This window comes from Nansenia antarctica, assembly GCF_963989245.1.
Source record: "Nansenia antarctica genome assembly, chromosome: 4".
NCBI classification, from domain to species: Eukaryota; Metazoa; Chordata; class Actinopteri; order Argentiniformes; family Microstomatidae; genus Nansenia; species Nansenia antarctica.
This window is the reverse complement of record NC_137689.1, coordinates 61,060,159-61,082,133: the sequence shown is the minus strand read 5'-3', so window position 1 is coordinate 61,082,133 and position 21,975 is coordinate 61,060,159. Positions and strand designations below refer to the sequence as shown.

The 21,975-nt window shown below is 43.4% G+C and overlaps 3 protein-coding genes across 3 annotated transcripts in view; 1 reads left to right on the top strand and 2 right to left on the bottom strand.

The window, feature by feature from the left end:
* The window catches only part of LOC308156210 (glycosylphosphatidylinositol anchor attachment 1 protein-like), a gene marked incomplete at both ends in the record, with an annotated part of 35,518 nt that extends 30,625 nt beyond the window's left edge, over positions 1 to 4,893 (top strand). The window contains 3 exons of the mRNA XM_080529564.1: positions 295 to 366; positions 535 to 731; positions 4,719 to 4,893. Of these exons, the coding sequence (XP_080385690.1) occupies positions 295 to 366; positions 535 to 731; positions 4,719 to 4,893 (444 nt within the window). The remainder of the gene's footprint in view (positions 1 to 294; positions 367 to 534; positions 732 to 4,718) is intronic.
* LOC308154826 (polyadenylate-binding protein 1A-like) lies at positions 833 to 2,847 on the bottom strand (the record flags this gene model as incomplete). Its single annotated transcript, XM_080528045.1, has 3 exons — positions 833 to 843; positions 1,580 to 1,877; positions 1,996 to 2,847. 3 exons carry the CDS (start codon positions 2,845 to 2,847, stop codon positions 833 to 835), a joined length of 1,161 nt encoding a protein of 386 aa, XP_080384171.1.
* Positions 4,894 to 9,921: 5,028 nt separating the features above from the next.
* Positions 9,922 to 21,607, bottom strand: fpgs (folylpolyglutamate synthase). The gene is made up of 15 exons (XM_080528148.1): positions 21,491 to 21,607; positions 20,242 to 20,370; positions 19,913 to 19,966; positions 19,694 to 19,758; positions 19,236 to 19,350; positions 18,591 to 18,668; positions 17,318 to 17,379; positions 15,958 to 16,060; positions 15,534 to 15,611; positions 15,028 to 15,175; positions 14,775 to 14,858; positions 14,240 to 14,390; positions 13,768 to 13,843; positions 12,330 to 12,396; positions 9,922 to 11,727 (listed from the first exon to the last, which is right to left on the bottom strand). Exons 1-15 carry the CDS (start codon positions 21,500 to 21,502, stop codon positions 11,351 to 11,353), a joined length of 1,599 nt encoding a protein of 532 aa, XP_080384274.1. The 5' UTR covers positions 21,503 to 21,607; the 3' UTR covers positions 9,922 to 11,350.
* Between the last annotated feature and the right edge of the window lie 368 nt (positions 21,608 to 21,975).

Sequence of the window (21,975 nt, the reverse complement as noted above, 5' to 3'; positions counted from 1 at the left end):
AGAATGTCTCCGCTCCTTACTCATGACCAGTCAGTCAGTCATGTATGTGTGTGTTGATGGTGCTGTAAGCGTAATGTCCACCTAATAATAATAATAATAATATAATAATAATAATATATGCCATTTAGCTGACACTTTTATCCAAAGCGACTTACATTGCAGTGAGTCCATACATTTTTTTGTATATATGGTTCCAGCAGGATTATTATTATTATTATTATTATTATTATTATTATTATTATTATTATTATTATACCCACCTAGCTGTTGTGACTGACCTTGACAGCAGTGCAGGCCTTAGACCTGTGGTGTCAGCTAGGAGCCCCGCCTCCAGGGACACAGGACGGCCTTGCAGAAGGGGAGCCGGTCAGTTACATCCTCCTGTCTGTCTGTCTGTCTGTCCGTCCGTCTGATGCATTGTATGTCCTGAATTCATCCACAATGGTACACCATTTTAAGTCTGTTTTTTTACCCCTTCTAGTCTATTTAACTCTTCTCCCCCCCCCCCCCCCCTCGCTCCTCCAGCAGCAGCAGGCTTCCAGCCCGGGGGTCCTGTCTATCCTCACCCTTGTGGTGATCAGTCACATGACCGGCGTGGCTCTCTACACCCTGCCCATCCGCTCCCAGGAGATGGCGGTGGAGCACTTCCCCGTGTCTGAGACAGAGGCCGTGGTCCTCACCGCCATCGCCATCTACACCGCCGGCCTGGCGCTGCCTCACAACACAGACAGGTATTAATGTCATCTGGTATCTTTATACTGTGACCTTAATGTTGAGGAACCAAAGCCAAAGAGTTTTACTCTTGTATACATTGGGATGTAATAGACTGACTTCACACACTTCCTGATAGAGCACGTCTGTGCCGTAATAGTACAACTGTTTAAAGATCTAGTAGTTGTTTCACATCCTCTGTTTCAGTACAACTGTTTAAAGATCTAGTAGTTGTTTCACATCCTCTGTTTCAGTACAACTGTTTAAAGATCTAGTAGTTGTTTCACATCCTCTGTTTCAGTACAACTGTTTAAAGATCTAGTAGTTGTTTCACATCCTCTGTTTCATAACCAGCTGGGATGTGCATTGCTGGTCTAGGAGGCCTTGTTGTCGGTCTATCTGGTCCAACCAGTGCTTTTACATTCATCATCGAGGTACAGCTTACCCTTTTTTTAGACATAGCTGAGTCAATCGATTTCATTTTGTGATGAAGTCATTTATTCGTTTTGCATAGTTATCGGTGAAGTAGGTTTCAAAGTCCGCATCCCCTTTTTACGCGTTAGCCGCTTGAAACTCAAACTGGGATGTGGCCAGATTTCTGTACAGCCTCCTCAGCCCAGTGGGCCTCCAGCGCAGCGACCGCTTCGTCCACTTTGGAGCGCAGGAACTGTGGAGACTCCAGCATGTGGAGCAGGTCAGAGTTGTCCATCTCCAGCAGCATGCCGGTGACCTTGGGAGCGATGCTGGGGTGCATGCTGTGGATAGATGAGAAGAGACGCTCACCTGGAGGGAGGGGGAGAATAAATATCAGTAACAGTAATTATACTAACCTAATGGGGGATTCATTGAAACAAACAAATAGACTCGCCTATCATTTGCTTGTTATTTATCTGCTCAAACAGGCGCTTCAGCCCAGTCTGGCGCTCCTCCTTGCCCTGGGCCAGGGCCACGTACAGGGGCTTGGTGGCCACGATGCGGCCGTTCATCTCGGTCACGGCCTTGGTGGCGTCCTCGGGGGAGGAGAAGCACACGAAGCCGAATCCCTTGCTGCGTCCGCCCTCCGTCATCACCTTTGCGCTGGTGATTGTTCCAAAGTGGGAGAACTCTTTGTGCAGCTGCTTGTCGTCCAAACAATCGTGCAAGTTCTTGACATAAAGATTGACACCCTGGTAGAGAGAAACTGTGTTTTACTAAGATGTTTTTCATGCCTCAAATACATCAACAATGCTTACCAAGATTATGAGCTTTCTTATACAGTATATGTTTGTTCATATACACACACACCTGGTATCTGGTCCTGTGGCCCTGATTTATCTGCTCAAACTGGCGCTTCAGCACAGTCTGGCGCTCTCCTCTCTTCTGGGCACGGCCCACGTAGACCCGCCTCCCATTTATCTCCTGGCCGTTCATCTCATCAACGGCCCTCTTGGCATCCTCATGCCTTTCGAAGTTGACAAATCCAAAACCCATGGATTTACCAGCGTCATCGGTCATGACACGGACACTCAGGACTGGTCCAAATCTTTCAAACCGCTCCTGAAGGCGTCGGTCGTCCATATCCTCTGCGAAGTTCTTGACGTACACGTTGGTGAACTCTCCGGCCCTGGATCCGAGTTCAGCCTCTTGTTCTTTGCGCGATTGGAAGTGTCCGACGAACACTTTTCTGCCGTTCAATAACGTGCCGTTGAGTCTCTTAATCGCTCTCTCAGCAGCCTCCTGGGTGTTATACTGCACAAAGCCATAGCCTTTAGTATTAGCATTCTCGTCAGACGCTACCTTGCAGGAAAGGATGCTTCCAAACTCCGAGAACGTGTCGTAGAGGTGCTTGCTGTCGAACGTCTCCACTAAATCCTTGACAAAGATGTTGCCGACCCCACTGTTCCTCCGAGTAGGGTCACGCTGAGACCACATGATGCGCATAGGTCTTCCATTGACGACATCAAAGTTCATGGTGTCCAGGGCACGCTCTGCGTCAGCTTGCTGTTGAAAGTTGACATAGGCATACCCAAGAGATTGTTGTGTTAGCATGTCCCTGCACACCCTTGTAGAGACGATCGGGCCAGAAAGGCTGAATTTCTCATGCAGCATTTCCTCAGTGGTATCCCTGTGGAGATCTCCTACATACAAGGAGGCCATCCATTGAATAGCCGCACTAGGATTCATGTCTTAAATTGTTTGTTGTTGAAAAGAACGAATAACGTTTATCTATCTAGCTCTTCACAGATGAATTGCAGGTAAATGAACGGCATGTGTACTCTAGCTGGATTCTAGAACTCCAGCTGCAAAGAATTCTAACTTCAGACATTGTGACCTCACAGTCCATAGCCAGGGTCCATTTTGTCAGCAAACCTATGTAGGGCTTCATGAGGAATTTCTTCTCCAGCAGATGTATTTAACATGAATAAGGACATTGGAGAGAGAGGGGGGGGGGGAACAAAATAACTAAGCTAAAGAGTTGACCTATTCAATTGTAGAGTTGATCTATATTAATCACAAATCAGTCTAGTTGAAATCAATCAGACTAGTTGAAATATGACTCAAAACTACCAAGTAGCAACTAATAGAAATTACGGTAATTAATATAATTAATTAAACTAATTTGTTTGTTCATTTTCTACAACAACTGTTCAACGTAGAAACATACAGCACATTGTCACATGTTTAAATAACTTTTTCTTATACATTACTGTGTATAGACATAAAGCTTCAGATTTCATATATTGCAGTCTCACCAAATCTCTTCTTTTGTGGTACACAGAGAAAACCAGCGTCAGAAGACCTGAGAGCTCTATTGGGCTGATATGCTAGCAAAAGGTCTTTCAGATATTCTGGTGCTATGCCAGTGAGAGCTTTATAAACAAGCAGAAGGATCTTGAAATATATTCTGAACTTAACAGGAAGCCAGTGTAGAGTTTCTAAAATAGGAGCTATATGAGCTCGTCTGCTTGGTGCTTGGTAAAGAAGGCTGTGTCAGCGCTGCTCCACAAGTGATGTGTTTTGTAGTCTCCATGATGTTGACTCAAGGTTTCATAGTGACGAAGGCTGTTAGTCTATGGTGTCTGTCGCTGGTCTGCACGATGAAGGTGAATGTTGGAGACTTTAGTTGGTGAGTTGAAGAGCTGTTTGTAAGGGAGAACCGATCAGACATCATTGGGGGGGGGGGGCAGTATTGATGTCTGTGCCTTCAGCCACCTACCCATCTACATAACACTTAATATGGATCCAGTCTGCCAAGTTAGTTAGTTTGGGCTCCTCATTCACTCCAATGATCCCACAATCACTAAATGCACTGTGATAGCCGTTACATCCCCTCTGACGGCTGGCAGTGAAATGCTTTCATCTCTCTGGCTGCACTCCTCTTTTATTCCCATGTCCTCCCTTTCTCTCTCTCCCCCTCCTGGGAAACCATATTGCTATTGCAAAATGGAACAAAGATATGTTAATGAAATGAACAAAACTTCTTAAAGAGGCAATCAGGGAATCAAGGACAGACTTCAATCCACACTTCGGCTGTTAATCTAGGCACCGTCACTAACCGTTCTTAAAGTGCAGATTGAAGTGTGCCCTTGTCCATACATGACTCCCTCGGGGGTAGGGAACCAAATATGATTTATGTAATTTGGGTGAACTGTCCCTTTTAACATTAAGAATATTCGGAATTCTTGTAATTGGTTGATTCTCTCTCTCTCTCTCCGTCTCTCTCTCCCGTCTCTCTCTCTCTCCCCCCCCCCTCTCTCTCTCTCTCTCCCCCCCCTCTCTCTCACTCTCTCTCTCCCCCCCCTCTCTCTCACTCTCTCTCTCTCTCTCTCCCCCTCTCTCTCTCTCTCTCTCCCCCCCCCTCTCTCTCTCCCCCTCCCCCCTCTCTCTCTCTCCCCCTCCCCCCTCTCTCTCTCTCCCCCTCCCCCCCCTCTCTCTCTCTCCCCCCTCTCTCTCTCTCTCCCCCTCCCCCCCCTCTCTCTCTCTCTCCCCCTTCCCCCCCCCTCTCTCTCTCCTCCTCCCCCCTGCAGGCTGGTGACGGGCGGGGGCACGGAGCAGGGCTGGCGGGTGCTGAAGCTGGTGGCCCTGCTGTACCTGGCCGTGCTGCTGGGCTGCACCGCCCTCATCAACTTCTCCCTGGGCTTCATCCTGGCGCTCACCCTGGTGCACGCGGCCGCCTTCGTCACCCCGCACGTGCCCAAGTAATGTGATATGCATACGTACAAACACATGAGTTCCCACGTGTCCTTGAAAGTTTGTGAATTTGAGAAAAATAAATCAAGGTCTTAAACGTTTTTGAACATAGACATGGGTCATTGAAAGTGCTTGAATTCCCCCCTCTCTCTCTCTAAAAGAAAATCTATATATATATATTTTTTACTTTTACTTTACTTACTCGTCAACTAGTTCTGTCTCAAACTATGCTGTGTTGGGTCCTTGAATTTGAGGGAATTGAGTCTTGAAAGGTGCTTGAAATTAATGTTACAGAAGGTGTGGGAACCCTGCAACCCTGCAAAATAAAAAAAGTGGGGCGGCTGTGGCTCTGGAGGTAGAGCCACTGTCTAATGATCGCAAGGTTGGCAGTTCGGCGGTTCGAGCCCCGGCTGGCCACATGTCGAAGTGTCCTTGGTTAAGACACTGAACCCCAAATTGCTCCCAGTGAACGGGCCGGTGCCTTGCATGGTAGCTCGGCCGCCATTGGTGTGTGAATGTGTGTGTGAATGGGTGAATAAGAGGCCGTTGTAAAGCGCTTTGGATAAAAGCGCTATATAAGTGCAATCCATTTACCATTTACCATTTACCTTAATAGGGGGTGGGGGGAGGGGGGGGAAAGATGCATTTAAAAACCTGAAAGAGGGTGGTGCTCAGGTCTGGCTTAACCCCCCCAAAAATGGAGTGAGTGAATCTCTCTTCCTCACACGCGCTCTTCATTCTCAAAAAGCATCAGAAGAGTAATCCGAGGAAGCGAGGAATAGAGGGGAAGCTGTTGGGACATACCCCCGTGGCGCTCTCTGAGGAAGGGGAGGTGGGTGGGGGAAGTTGCATCGATCAGGCTTGTGTGCGGATGATTTTGGATGTTGGTTTGGGGGTGGGGTGCATTGGATGGGATTGGTTGGGTTTGACAACAAGAGGAATGTGTCTGCACTGTTTTTGTTTTGATTGTTTCTTGGGTTATTATTATGCTATTGGGGCCTGAGTGAATGTTAAGCTAAATGGAGAGGTACTCTACTGACAAGAAAGTAGAAAAGCTGACTCATCAAAAATAAGCCTGGATTTTCCTTCAGCGATGTTGATTGAACGGATCTGGCTACGGATGCCCCTCTGTAAAACGTCCATAACCACATCTACTGTACAGGGGAAGTGTCTTTTGCTTTTATGTTTTTATACTTGTTTGTTTTAATAATGTTATGTCCAATCCTATGTACACATACTAATTTATAAATGCTGTCAATAAAAAAAACCGCTAATGCTACTAAAAAGTAGTGGCATTAACCATTTCCATGTTTGAATGGGTTTTTGCAAAGACGGATGATTCGATTAATGTATGTTTATTTAAGATAACACCGTTTTACAATATTATGCTCGGACAAAACATAAATCATTCCATCACTATCACAGTTCAGAGTGAAATATGGCAAGTGGAAAGAGTCAACATTACGAACTTAAAACATTCTGTTCAAAAATAATACGACATCAAATAAAACATTATAAAAATAAAATCACTCTTACAACCCTGTAGCTGCTGCAGAAAGGCCTCTTCGCCACCACTGCTCCTCAACAATTTGGCCAACCAATGACAGGCAAGCAGGGCCTGGTTTTACACAGCATTTTCAGCATTCAAACTATAAATCCCAAATTGACCCCTAGCCCCAACCCACTCCATAATTGTGTTGATTGAGTGTGTCGCCATTTTGGTTCTCCTAGCCTATTAGGGAGCAAGATGGAAACCTCTTATACATGGTCTCGACCAGGGTAATTGCCTGAGCGGATTTCCCTGGTCAGTCGCATTCAGACATACGCCGACCCTGGAAATTGCATGGAATCTACTGGGAAGGCTGCTATGTGTGAAAGGGGCTTTAGATGAACTCAAGTGCATAGCAGGGAGGAGCTAGGAATCCATTTGTCACTTTCACAGTTGACAGACTTTTAAAAAAAAAGACTTTTAATAAAAGAGGAAGGGAGATGCGATCCCCCCCCCCCCCCCCTCTGAAATAAATATTGGACCAGTCAACCTCGCACGCAACACCCCTCCCCGCTCCCCAGGGGGCCCCTTTAAAATAAATAACGGAGAACCAGGACCAAGTCTGCCCCCCAGAATTGAAGGCTATTGACGTTCACCCGGAGACTCTCTACCGAAACCGTGGAACAATGGGCAACCCCCCCCATCCCCCAATCCTCAACTTGACGATGACCTGAATGGAGACTACTGACACTGTACATACTTTGTGTTTTGTCCCACGCCCCCACCTGTGGTGTATGTCCCCACCTGTCCTACCCGCTGTACATACCTTATGTTTTGTTGTATTGTTCTTCCCATGTTGGATGTATGTTTATCTTGTAGATAGTACTAGTTATTTGTCTGTATTATCTTGTAGATAGTACTAGTTTTTTGTCTGTCTTACATGTAACGATGAATTGAGTATCAAGGACCCCAATTGAAATAAGCCAGTGGCTTTCTTGGGTTTTTATCCTGTTAGTTGACCTTGTATGTAATATGTACTTTCATGTACCTACTTCTGCAAATCTTCTAATAAAGTTCTCAATCAATTCTCAATCAATCAAAAAACGCGGCCTCTCTCCGACTCTCGTTCTCGTTCTCTAAGCCTCTGCAGGAGTGGAGTTCCATGTCAGCCAGCCAACAGGCCCCTCAGTGCACACGGTCATGTCCATCTGGATGAGTGTGTGTATGATGCTGTCATACAATGTCAGTAGTGGTGTTAAGTTTAACCTAAGAACCAGTTAGGTAGGTAGGTAGGTGTGTATGTGTCTGTGTTACGTGTGTGAGTGTGATCTGCCGTCCGAGTTGTGAGACAGTCAGCTGCTAGGCACTCCCACGTTGGCCCGATCCTCTCTTCTTCCTTTCTCCTTAAACAAAAGAAGAAAAAAAAAGAGGAAATACCAGAGATGAATACTAGGGACCCAGGAGGTGTTTAGATGACCTGTACGAGGGACGAACACAACAGGGATGTACGGCCTTACAGCAGCGCTCCTCAGTCCTGCTCCTGGACCACTGACACGGTCTCATTCAACCTACTAAGGTTTAGGACCATGAGTGGATTCATGGTTCAATCAGGTGTGATCTCACTAGGCTGGAAACCCAAACCTGGGCCCGCTGCTGCTGCTGCTCTCTAGGACCAGGGGGGGTATACCATCAACATCGCTAAAGGAAAGTCCAGGCTTCTAAGTCTCGCAAGACTTAAAAAAAAAATATCCAGGCTTCATTTGATCAAGTCTCGTGAGATTGATCAAGAAATAAGCCCGGATTTTCCTTTAGCGATGTTGACGGAATACCCCCCAGCTGGTCCTAGAGAGGTATGTTGATGGAAGGATGTTGATGGAATGCTCCCCAGGATCGAGGTTATCACTGGCCTGTGTGATGATGTTGTTGTTTCATCCCTATCCATACCTGTTGGATGCGGTTCTGCCTGCGTGGGTCGGGCCTGGCCGTGGAGCAGATCTCACAGCCCGGCCGCGAAGCCTTGTTGATGAAGGTGCAGGAGGGACAGGCCCATTCTGTCTATTATATCCCAACCCTGACTTGTACTTCTCAACAACTTTGTCTCTGACTTGTTTGGAAAGTTCCTTGGTCTTCATGGCAGTGTTTGGTTGGTGGTTTGCTTAGGTGTTGCAGCCTCTGAGGCCTTTCAGAAAAGGTGTGTATATACTGACAGATCATGTGACACTTAGATTGCATACAAGTGGACTTCATTTCACTAATTATGTGACTTCTGAAGGTAATTGGTTGCACCAGAAGTTTTTAGGGGCTTCATAACAAAGGGGGTGAATACATATGCACATGCCAATTTTCAGTTCTTTATTTTTTTAAATTCTTTTTTAATATATATATTTCTCATTTCATTTAAAAACTAACACTATTTTGTGCAGATTCATCAAATAAAATTCTGATTAAAAAAATGTTTAAATTACAGGTTGTAATGTAATAAAATAGGTAAAAAGCCAAGGGGGGTGAATACTTTTGCAAGGCACTGTATGTATACAGAACATGACTCAAATCTATCCTAAGATGTAACGCTAACTAACTATGTTTGTTTAATGTCCCAGGGGGAATTTGATTTCACAGTACTATACACAGGCCAACAATACATGTAATATATCGTCATATAACACAGGACAAGACTCTAAATACAATATAAGTGGTGAGCACAGAGTCTGCCCTGATATACATACTGTAACATAACTAGCCTCAGCCCATCAATTATGTAATTCTATTCAAATATAAATGATGGTGACTGACGTGTGTGTGTGTGTGTTTACTGTCTATTTTGTAATACAGGTCAGCTGCTATCCAATGGCGCATTCTGGCCTGCAGGGGGCCCCTGTTGTGAACCATAGCCGGATAAGCATCCTTCGCTATGCAATCGTTTTTTCCAGTCTTATGGCCCCTATATAAGTCATACCCTATATTGACCCCTATCGACCCTATGGTTACCAAATCAAGTGAGTTTGGGTAAAAATAAAGTGTTAATGCGTGTGTTTCCACAAACAGTGAATATTTTCTTCTGTATAATTGCCCATGTCTTAGGGCAAACTCATACCATATATAATGACCCAGAGGTGCAGCAACAATATGTATGACATATCTTTACTCAAGCTCACTTTAATTGGTTACTAGGGAGTCTGCTGATTATTTTCTACCTCACTATGTGCATCCCTACTGTAATCTATAACAGTGGTAACGTTCTTGGCAGTGGTTGGGCATGCCTAGTTACTAGAAATGTTAATTGGGTAATATAGTCTTCTGAGACCTCTTTGCTTTCAAAGTCTAAACAGGGTCATAGTAGCAGCTACTTGTGGTATTGTGTGTGTCATCCAAACTGTATGTCATTTTTCTCAGGCACCAGTGAATTGTTATTATTCCAGTGTACATCTACTGTAAATGTGTCACATGAAAGCAGACCTGCAGTTTTTTTTTACTTGAAAATTGTTTGAAAAGAACATCCTCAGAGACATGTCATTCATTTCAGATGCATTACGTAAATTATTTAATTGCACACATTAAACACACATTTGAAACAGACACTTCTCTTATTAGTACAATAGGCATTGACATTGTACAAAGACATTGTAAGACTACTAGTAACTCCTAATCCACAGAGAAGGACCTGCATCAGTCTGGAATAATGAGCAAGTATAATTCCACATTGATCTTACCCCCTATGCATTTATTATTTATCTGGTAGGTAGGCATTAGTGATGATAATACCTCCATATTGCCTTCTGAAGTTAATAACTCCATATTGCCATCCCCAGGCAAGCAGAGCACAGATGTATATTACCTCTATATTAAAATAGATTTAATATTTACAATACCAATCCAATACTTTCAGCAAAAGGTGCATAGGGATCACTTTTAGCATTGGGCAATTAACATGATTCTTTAAGTGCTAGTTTTCAGTTCACGGATCCATAAAGGCAGGGGACCGAAGCATACTGGTCCGTGATACAATAAAGGTTAAGAAACATTGATCTAGAACATGAGGTCCTGAATGTTTTCCACATTGCGATTTTTTGGGGGGGAGGGGACATACAAAGGACAAAGTCACAAGGCAGTAAACATACAGAAATGTTGAAAGGGTCAAACAAGTCATGTGGGTGAACCATTCTCTTAGTTATCAACTGACAATGTGGCCCAATTATATGTCCCCTTTGTTCCACACCATATAGATCTATGTTTATTTGGTGAGGTATTTAGATTTCCTTTTTTTCTTCCACACAATGTACCAATAGGCTGTATGTGAGGCACATTTAGACATTTTTAAGAATCATCATAAGTGTACAAAATGGCTTTCATTTACAAATAATACAAGTGTGTGATTGATGAAAGAGGGTCCCACTAGAACAAACACATAACCCTAACCCTGTTTTCCATGCAAAGACATACAGCTCATGGCGCAACCCTCTCCATTTAGCTCTAATTGACACTAGCAACAACACAAGAGTGATGAGACAAAAAACTAGATGATGGAAAAAGTGAGGCCTTTGACCAACAATTTAAGCTTTAAAAGCATTTAAATACCATTCTGCATGAACAATTGCAGTTAGTACTCTAATGTCGTATTGGGATATTGGAAAGTTTATTTTTTTTCAAGTATAAAACATAGGCTCTATGTTTGTGATCTTCAATAAGGCTCTTGGTGGTATTGGGTAAAACATTTGGCATGAGGGTCATTCCATGTCATGTCTTAGATTGGCCAGAGCCATCTATTTCTTGTAACAGAAGGAGCTGGTTACAGACCATTTCAATAAAGCTTAACAACTGGGGGAGGCAAAGAATCCTGCAGCCTAGGACAAACTGAATTAACTGCCAGTAAACCTAGCTACCATAACTTCTCCCATAGGTAGTACCCAAGTATTCAGCCTCTCCAGAGAGGGATTCTGTTTGTCCTCAAGGAACACAATAATCCAGTGTAAACTAGTCCTTTTACGAGGCAGAGGAGGGGTCAAGATGTTTCATAACCCCCCCGACCAGGTGTAAACTCCCTGTGATGAGGACATGGATGCCAGTGGCTTCTCTAAGCGGCATGGCTTTAGCTGTTACACTAGGCTTCACCGGTATGACTCTCTTAATCAAGTCTGTTAGGGTAGAGTCCCTTCCCTGGCTAATCCACTGGAGGGCGCTGAGGATGCAGGGAAAGACGAGGGTGTCATTGCGACGCTCTCCAATCAGGGGGAGGTTGTCTTGGATGAGCAGCTCCCCACCAGGCTTCTCCTCCTTGCCGTTGAGCAGGCGCCAGCTCCTCTGGTTGTCCAGGCAGCGAGTGAGCATGTTCTCCACAGAGACATTGAAGTTCTGCTGATCTGTGATGCGAGTATGAGGGTGAGGGTGAGACAGCATGTTGACACATCAGGGGAGTGGTGACACTATTAATGATTAACACAGGTTTTAGGTTTTGCTAACACCTTGTTTTCCAGACTTTGATCCGTGAGCTACTCAAAGCAACAGAGGAATGTACACAAAAAGCACCCTGACTGAACAAGGCCTCTTATCCCTTCTTTCAGTTTCTTCCGTTTACCAATGTTATCATCCATAACAAGTGAATTAATAAAACAGCCTCATTACCAACAAATAGGCAAAAACTAACATTCCTCTTTGCCGCGCTGCTCCCTCCCACTTATGCTCTCAAACAGATGAGGAAAAAAGATGCTCTCTGCCCCTTTGAGTGTTACATCTAATGTAATTTAGCATGTATGCTGTATATTGGTACTTCAATTCAACCCGATATATATATATATATTTATTTTTTACACCATGTCAGTAATGAAGGTTGGTAGAATAGGAAAGTAGCAATGACAATGACAATGAACAATAACGCACTCAAAATACAACATAAAGGTCTGCTGGTTCCCACCAAAGGCAAATCTCATACGCATCACATGGAAAGCTGCATGTAGTGCCTTACCTGCGTTACACGATGCAACTGCCTCAGTGATGTTTGGGCAGAACACAGCAAAGTCAAAATGGCATGGCTGAAAATAAAATGAGCAGAGGTTAGAGTTGACCTAGCAACACAAGTGTGTATATTACTCACATTCATAATGTATCCATCTAGTATGGTTGTGCATCTTTAATTCTGAAGCCGCTTCGATCACACATCTTGATATGCAAGCAGCGATATTATACAGGAAAGACTACTTTTGATACAATGCGATTTGATTCAGCACAATACTGTTCAGTTCAATGCAATTAAATATCCATTTCATCATAAACCAATTTTAAAGGGGCAATCTGGGATTCAAACACAGCTTTCTCCCTGCCGCTTTATATGCTAAACATCTGAGGGATGGGGCAACCCAAAGCCCCTTTTAGGTTCTGTTCTGTAAGTGAATGTAGACAATTCAAATTCAGTAATTTCATGATTTGGCCATTCTGTTATTGATTTGGTACTGTTTATTGTAAACATACTCTTACACTGTTTTTGGTAACAGATTGACCCGGAGACTGGCTATAAATCTTATAGAAGCCAAACCATTAGCATTTATAGCCTATATGAGCCTTTGTTTCAACTATATTTTCAAACTTTATCTAAATGTCTGACTACATTGCAGTAGAAGAGCAGAGCAAATAACAGTTGGCCAATGTTTGATGTTAGGTACAGTTCAATGCACCTACCTTATCCCAACCAGAATAATCTTCCTTGTCAGGCTTAGCGAGACTATGGTTTGAAATGGGGATGATCTATGCCACCTAATTCATTTGTAATGCTGCAGTGAAGTGTTTTATTGATGCATCAATCTAACTTTGCTATCCTTTAGTCCTAACCATGCTCTTAATTAATTTACCTTCTTTAGTTTTGTCGGAGACATTGTTGTAAAACTTCCAGTGCCTGGCTCACGAATATAACAGTAATAGATTAGGCCTTTGCCGAGCTCGTTAAACTCTACAGTCTTTCTTGCTAGCCTGAAGTCACACATTAATGACACAAAAAACACCTTTTTGTACTGTAACTAAGTTTTCATTCCTGTATACAGTATGTCGTGCATGATATATTTGTGTGTGATCTTCAATCCACTGCATCAAACTTAAAAGCTACTTCAACGTCACCCAGTGGATGCTAGCTGGCTAGCAATCCAACCAGTCTATCGTATGTTCTGTAAACATGTTATGTAATATTTTCTGGTGTTTCATTAAAATATGTTCTTGGCGACACCCAAAACAACATTGTAGGCTAATAATTCTTTAACAACATTAGTTTCAGGTTTAAGAGAACAGTGAGAATAGGTTTGGGGTATGTTTGATGGGCGTCAATGGCAGGACCATGCAGCTTTCCCATTTGGAGTCCCATTTGTTACGTATACATAACGTACGCCGTCTAGCCCCATGGCAGTTTGTGTACTCACCACAAGTAGCTTGAGCAAGGCTGCAGAGTCCCTCTCTCCTGTGGCATTGAACAGTAGAACTCTGATCACAGGTCCCCTGAGAGGAGGTTATACAGGGGTTATAGCAAGGAAAAACCCATGACTGAAAATTATCGATCACACCTAGTTATAACTGCTGTTGTTAAGTAGTTGGAGACTTAACTCTTGGGTAATGTGTGAGAGTGAGCAAATGTGTGTCTGTGTGTGTGTGTGCCAGAAAAAGCTTTGTATGTATACAATTTACTTTCTGCCAGGACTTGTGGTTTGAAATGTATTCAGTGGTACTTCAAGCAGTGTTTAACACAAGATTTTGTGAGACTGTGTCAGGTGGACCACGTGTAGCGGTGAAATCTTTCGTCTAAGGGGGGGAGGGGGGGGGGGGTCTCCGGGGGGTCTCTCTCAAGTTACGATTGGACCAATATAGCATTTTCGTACGTCCACTAGTCTCACTCACTCTGTAGTCCTCTCGTGCTGCTCCGCTGCCTCGCTGAACCAGCGTACGCAGGCCAACATGCTGCGCGTGGTGTGGGCCCCATCTAGAAAGTAGGTCATAGGGCCATGCCTCAGAGTCTGGGTACGCCCAGGCCACTCTGTGTCCGCCAGCCCTGGAGACCCCAGAGGGGGGGGGAAGGGAATAGATGATGATCACACTCTCTGAAATCAACCCCTAGCCCTCCAGTGATTACGAAATATAGCCCTATGCTGTTCTTTGTGATGTACAGATGTCATGGTATACCCGATCATAGTAAACCATGTTTGACTTTGAAATTCAGAATTATACGAGTAAGAGCAAGTTACAGTTTGAGTACTACTGAAATAGGTATCGCATTCAACTCGCAGCACCAATGACACACTTTTTGTCTGAGATTACGCAAATCACACAGCTAGCTTCAAATCACTACAGCCCTGGTAATTGCTTTCCCATCTGTTCATACCTACAGCTGTTATGTCATTTTACATGAGTGCGTGTGTTATTCTACTTGACTGACCTTTCACCATGTTAGGGCTTGGCTGGAACACAGCAGCCTGCGGTACACCTGCTCTGTCATCAGCCAGGGAAGGGAGGCTCTCCTCTGCAGAGATGAGACAGTTTGGTCATAAACACACACACATCTGGATCATTCTACTCATAAACATGAACACCACCACATGTCCTAAGATTCACCCGTGCAGCAGTTACTGTATATGTGCTTGTGATCACTTCTCTCTCACAAAACACTCACAGGATCTAGAAACACTCACCAGGGAGGCAGCGTCTCTGTAGCCAGCTGTGGCTGAGTTGGAGTGCCAGGGAGGCGTTGGTGCGCTGGTGCTGTCCAGCCAGGCCCAGACTCAGAGGTCCAGAGTCTTCCCGGTACTCCTCCAGCTCCGGGCACACCGATAACGGACACTAAGGTGGAGACACGGAAGGGCAGGGACAGAGAATCATAGGAAGAGGTCAGATAGTCATATAAAATAACTTGTGTGGATACACATATCAATATTCTGTGTGGTTCTGAATATAGTGTTGATGATGTACGATAACGCTACATGAACATGATATCCCTTATGAAAAAGTTATTTTATTTAGAAGAAATGACTACATTAAAATAGTACATGTAGGAAGTACATTCCTTTTGGGATGTTATGCTTGTAAGAATTATGAATGCTTCTTATGACCTTGAATTCAATAATTCTGGTATCACCCGGGTAGCTACAAATATTCCTCACTGCAGCTGTGCATTTGATTACTTTTTACTTTCACTCACCCCTATCTCCATGGCTCTCTCTTTGAGCACTGCCAGAGGTCCAGCTGGTTGCTTTACAGTGAATGCAGGAACCCCTGGCTGAGAAATCACATGTAAAGTAATGTGATTAACTGCCATTTCGGTACTTTGCAGAACTGTTTATTACAGCATTCTAATCAAAGTTAAAGTATAGATCAATAGATGCTTGCAGCATATTTCTCTGTATGAAACCAAGTATCCATTTTGAAAGGATTTCAACTATCTTTAGAGTGTTTCTCTTCGTGCAGAGAACAAAGTGTACAAGGTCTTGAAATGTATCAAAAGCTAAGCATTCAAATAGAGGGACAGAAATACTCTGACCTCAAAACCTAATGCCCTCAAGAAACAAAGTGAGAATTTAGAATTAATAAGCTTACATATCCATGCTTCTTAGATGATATCTCACCTTAAAGATGCCACCTTTCTGCCAGGCAATTTTCTCAATGGTGTCCCCCAGAATCTGTGTGTGATCTATGCCCAGAGAAGAGATGCCACACACCCATGGCCTCCTGCCAGAGGAAGGGTTACATAAGATTAGTATTACTGTTGAGTTGTAGTAGTGCTGGTTTGGAACAAACACCTACACACCCAGTAGCTTTGCAGGAACAGGGTTGGTGACACAAACCATTAGTTTGACATTCTCCTCTGTGTATTACCGTGTAAACTAATTCACATTGATATGAACTATAGTCCACTGAAAAGTATGCTGTAATCAGGCTGATCCATACCTCACAAATTAGATCTGCGTGGCTGTTTAGAAACTGACAGGTTTTCATTCATAGTTGTTCTGCTTGTGCCAACACCCACATGCGTAACATAGGTGCAGCTAGCTTGTGGCCACAAAGCTTGCAGACACAAGGACATGTAAGTTATAAATCCCTGTTTTGTGCTTGCCATTTGCTGGCTGCGGGTTGACAAAAAAGGAAATCCTGGCTTTGACCGAACATGTGCTGTGGTACATTACATTTAAACTAATAGTAGGTACTAATTAAAATGTAGGATTTAGTTTAATGATTGAACAACAATGATTATAAATCTTTTTACATATTGAACAGAAGTACAAACAGAAACTTGACCCCAAAACTGAGGTACCAACCGAACCATGGCCTTAGTGAACCGTTACCCCTCTAGTTTAGTCTACACAGTTCTACTTTCAGAGTTTCATGGGTAACCTTTATTTGGTAAAGACTTCCTACATGTTTTGTTTATTGGCTGTTAGTTACAGAAAGTTACTTGTTATACATTACCTGAAGCTGAGAATCCCTATTTTAACCTTATGGTAATTGTTTGATTTCAAATTCAAATATTTGAAAGAGAGCAAAAAGAAGACAAAAAAATGCTTCACTGTCCCATTACTTACACAGGGCACTGCATGTTAGAAAATGGACATCTTCCACAGCAAATGAGACCGGCTGCTTTCTATTAACTGAAATCTTCTTAACAAGATTGAGTCCTTTTTTTGTAAACGCAGTCACGCTATGGTGGGACCGATCAGCGAGAGTGTGTGTGTGTGTGTGTGTGCAGTGATGCACTAAAACTGCATTATGCACACTGTAGTAGTCAGTAGTTTTGGCCCTTTGGCATGGAGTACAGAGTGCAGGAAGTTCCAACTAGTGTACTATGACATTTACAATACTGTACAATGACAATAGATGGGTGTCAAATATATCCTTATTCGCAATCAATGGCATTACTGAACTAAGATTACAGGGGGGGGCAACGGCATATAAACTGTTTTGTCTTTTTACACCAAATATGTTTCCTACCGGATTATGTTTGTGCAGTCGTAGGCCCCACCAATCCCAACTTCAATCACTGCTAAATCCACCTGCAAAACAAAAGGATTTTTAATGATGCAATCCATAATAAACCTAAACCATGGAGAGGCCAACATTAATCTATAGAAAAATTACCCTGATTAATTTTCAAGTTATTTCACAGTTTGCTTAACTATTTATGTCTCTACCGACTCCTGGAGAACCCTTAAGTTATATGAGCAAATTTTTATTTTATTTTATTTGGAATGGTAAACCAGAAAGTTAAATAAGGTTTGTTGTTTGTTATTATAGATATACACACACACTGGCCACTTCATTAGGTACATATTTTCAACTGTTCATTAACGCAAATATCTAATCTGCCACGTGGCGGCAACTAAAAAATGCATTGAAGCATTTAGACATGGACAAGACGATCTGCTGAAGTCCAAACCAAGCATCAGAATGGGGAAGAAAGGTGATCTAAGGTCATGTTCTCACATGAAAATCCGAATCATGAGCCGGAGCAAGTGGATGAGTTTGCAACATTGTTGCATAAATTATTTCTGATTTTGCTCCGGGAGTGACTTCGAATGCGCGTTCTCACAGCTCCAAACGACGCAGAGCAAAGCGAATTTTATCCTAAACTCCGATTCCAAGTGAAGCAAATGTTCTAGTGAGAAATTGGACAATAGAAGATTGTAAAAAAAAACGTTGCTGCGACATTCGGTTTCTGCTACGACATTCAGATGGTAGGGTCAGAATTTGGCTTAAACAACATGAAAGCATGAATCCATCCTGCCTTGTATCAACGGTTCTGGCTGGAAGTGGTGGTGTAATGGTGTGGGGGATGTTTTCTTGGCACACTTTGGGCCCCTTAGTACCAATTGAGCATTGTTTAAACGCTACAACCTACCGAGTTGACCATGTCCATCCCTGTATGACCATCAGCACCATCTCACATCATCTCAAACTGGTTTCTTGAGCATGACAATGAGTTCACTGTAGGTAGTGAAATAGCCTCTACAGTCACGAGAGCTCAATCCAATAGAGCACCTTTGGGATGGGGTGGAACAGGAGATTTGCATCGTGGAGGTGCAGCCGAAAGATCTGCAGCAACTGCATGACGCTATAATGTCAATATGGACCAAAATCTCTGAGGAATGTTTCCAGCACCTCGCTGAATCTAAGGCCAACTTTGTTCTGGAGGAGGGGGGGCGGGTACTGAGATCCCCTCCATCTGAGTTATCTTATGAAAACAAGTGTTGGTGTGTGGACCCACCTTCTCCTGCAGGAAGACATGGAAGGCCAGGATGGTGAGGAAGCGGAAGTAAGCAGGCATGCTACCCCCGTGGGCCGCCTGAGGGGTTAAAAGGAGTTGTTATCAGCACGAGACAGCAAAGGCCCCAACAGACATGACAAATTACACAAAGTGAGCAGTCTGATGATGCACATGCTTTGGTCATTATAGGACGAGAGGTTTCACATTTTCTTACTGAATTATCAGTCTGACAGCAAGGGACAGGAATACTACAAGGTTGAATATAGGGCATGGTGAAAGAAAAGACATTCCACCAACAAGTCTAATGTTTTTAGAAATTACTGTATTTTTTTGACAAATTGAATATCAGTTGGGACAATTCAAATGACAATAAAAAGAATATGGAATAAAAGTTGTTAAGAGACGTTTGAAAGAGAAGAATGAAGGGTCAGAGTAACTAAGAATATTTAGAAAACATATATTCAGAAATGTATCCTATTTCAGCATTTCTCGAACTACAGGCTACGAGGCAACTGCCAGTCCACAGAGTCCAAATTATGCTCTGTGGATCTGTCACTCGCCAGGAGCCGCCCGCGGCCCGTAGACCCAGTAGATGAAGAAAATGTATGAGCAACGCGATTTAGTGCAACATTTTGCTAGACCTACCTTTGTTTCGTCTAGCCGTCCATAGACCTGCCAGAAATATCTTGTGAAGAGCTCTTTGCTTATTGGTTGTCCATTGATTCGTATCCTCTCCCTTACTTGTACCAAATGTGGGGAACTAGAATAAAAACGAGACATACAATATAGTGTGAGACAAAAATGTGTGAAAACCACACAGGTTTCGGTTAGGAACATTTGCCGCGCAACTAATTTACTGATAACATTTTACTTGACTGGACATTTCAGACATTTACCATCCATATGCATTGGGTGCCTAACTCATTCGGCCGTCCACCGACTTTGCTCAGAATGACAAATCACATTTAGATGATGGTGACACATGTGACACATGTGAAGCTGGCCTTAAACAACTTACACAACTCCTTGAGAGCAATATAATATACATCTTTTGAGATATAAAAAAAATGTTGTTTTCATGATCTGGTTTACTTTAGACAAACCTGTAAAATCCTGTCCGAAAGCCATAGCTTCTCAAAATCTTCTCAGTGAATGCACACGTTGATCCCTGAAAGATACAAATTCAAAACAATTAATTGTTACTACAACCAGCTACAAATACAACTGCTGTTGCCATAACTACAATAATTGACTAATAATAATGCTAAGCTCACAAGCATAATTCACACACTCTCTCTCTCTCTCTCTCTCATACCACTCACCTTGCCCTTTGTTCCTGTAACATGAATGATGTTGAGATGGTCAAGCTGTTCAACCTTCAACCAGAAGAAAGAAAACCTTTTTAAATGAGTCTATACCAATACAGATTTGGACTAGCAATATGGAGGGTGATGGAGAGAGGCCCAAGTGCTAGACCTTTGCATCATGTTCTGACAAACACTACAGTGTTTCATCCTTATCAGTTTGGAATGCAGGCAACACCCAGGACTAACTACAACTCTAAGTAAAAGGTCATAAGAGCTAGAACATCCTAGCTAAGAAATGAAAAGGGGAAACCCCATAAGTGGGGGCTGGGTGGTCCCAGTCTTACCGCCAGGCCTGCCCGCTCCAGGAAGCCCCTCATGGCCTGGAGCTGGAATTGGGGGTGGCCTCGCTCTAGTCGCACCTGCCCCAGGGCACTAGCATTGGTCTGCAGGGTGTTGAGGGTGCACACTGCATCCTGTGGCAGCAAAACCCGAAACAGAAGTGAATGTTGTTTGGGTTAACTCATAAATTAAATACAGGGAAGTGACAAGCTCTGAAAAGTTCTGATTTGTTTATGTGGTGCTAGTAGTGTACTAGGTCAGTGGTTCTCAAACCTCTCCTCAGGGACCCCCAGTCACTCCACATATTTGATCTGTTCCACCACCAGCACTCCTGATTCAACTTGATTAGTTCAATTCAACTTGATTAGTTGAATCAGGTGTGCTGGTGGTGGAACAGATCAAATATGTGGAGTGACTGGGGGTCCCCGAGGAGAGGTTTGAGAACCCCTGCTCTAGGTGACTCTATACTAGTAGGCAAATACAAAATGTGTGACATCTTCCATTACTGTGTTGGTACATTCAATCACATATTATCAACATACTTTTTCATCAAGCATGCTTTCAGCTGTGGCTGCTGATCAGCATATGAACCGCTGCAGTTAGAACAGTACATACCCGCACATGCTTATCCAACTAAATCTTTTAAAATCTCCAACTTTTACTACCTATACTAGCTAACTGTCGACGCTCATTATCCCCCTAAAATTGTCCACATCCATAACGGTTATGGATGCATTATTACTATGCATGGATAAGTGCTACTGGCAAATGATATATGCATTAATAAGTCTTATCCATAATAATTGCGAACATTGAGACAGACACACACTTGTTTTTAATAGTACGCTGTAATTACCACGCACCACTAAATCGTACGCTGTCAATTAAGATCAACTCAGTGGAAAGATTTCAGTAGGGAGACACAATCAGGACTTCACTGAACTAACAAGACAAATAGGTGAGTGAGTCCTTCTCTAATCTGAGATACATTAGGCTGATGTAATAGTATTGCTTCTTGCATCGAATAAGTTAACCAGCAAATAAGCGGCTAGCTGGTTGAATGTGTCAACGCTGAGTTGATATGCCATATGGCCATCACACAGGTGCTAGCTGACGGTGGCTAGCGACTGGCTGGCTGACTTGTTGAAGTTGTTGGAAGTGATAAAGCCACCGTTAACCTGTCACATTCGCGGGTCAACTTGGTAGCACACTGGCTGGCTAAGGCACAGGATAGACAGTCATAGACGGTCTTACCTGATACTCCATTCTGGGAAGCCGCGGTGCTGCCTTTGTACTTGAATATTTCAATGACAATGTGGTAATGTTGGACGTCCAGTCCTTTTGGCGGAACAGCACCAAGCCCCGCTCCCACACGCTGGCGAAGCGCCCCATCATGGACGGTGCTTAGGAAGTCGCAACCAAATTTGGGCGATATTCCTGTCACAGCGCGCGGTCTCTGAGCTCCGGAGCAGGGAACTCCGCCCACCTGTTTCCGGTTAATGTAAATATATGTAAATGAGGATTTCTTCAAAATAAGAACGACCAAGTTCAACTTAATTTAGCATTTAAACATGGTAAATAGGGTATTACAGGTGGTTCCTATTTCACGTGAAATCAAGGGTTAGTGGTGACGTTAGCCAGCTAATGCAAAATGTCATGTGAAAATATGTTACAGATTTTGTCAGGGAACTGCACTGCCCAAAACAGCAAAGCGCTGCAAAGGGTAGTGTGGACAGCTG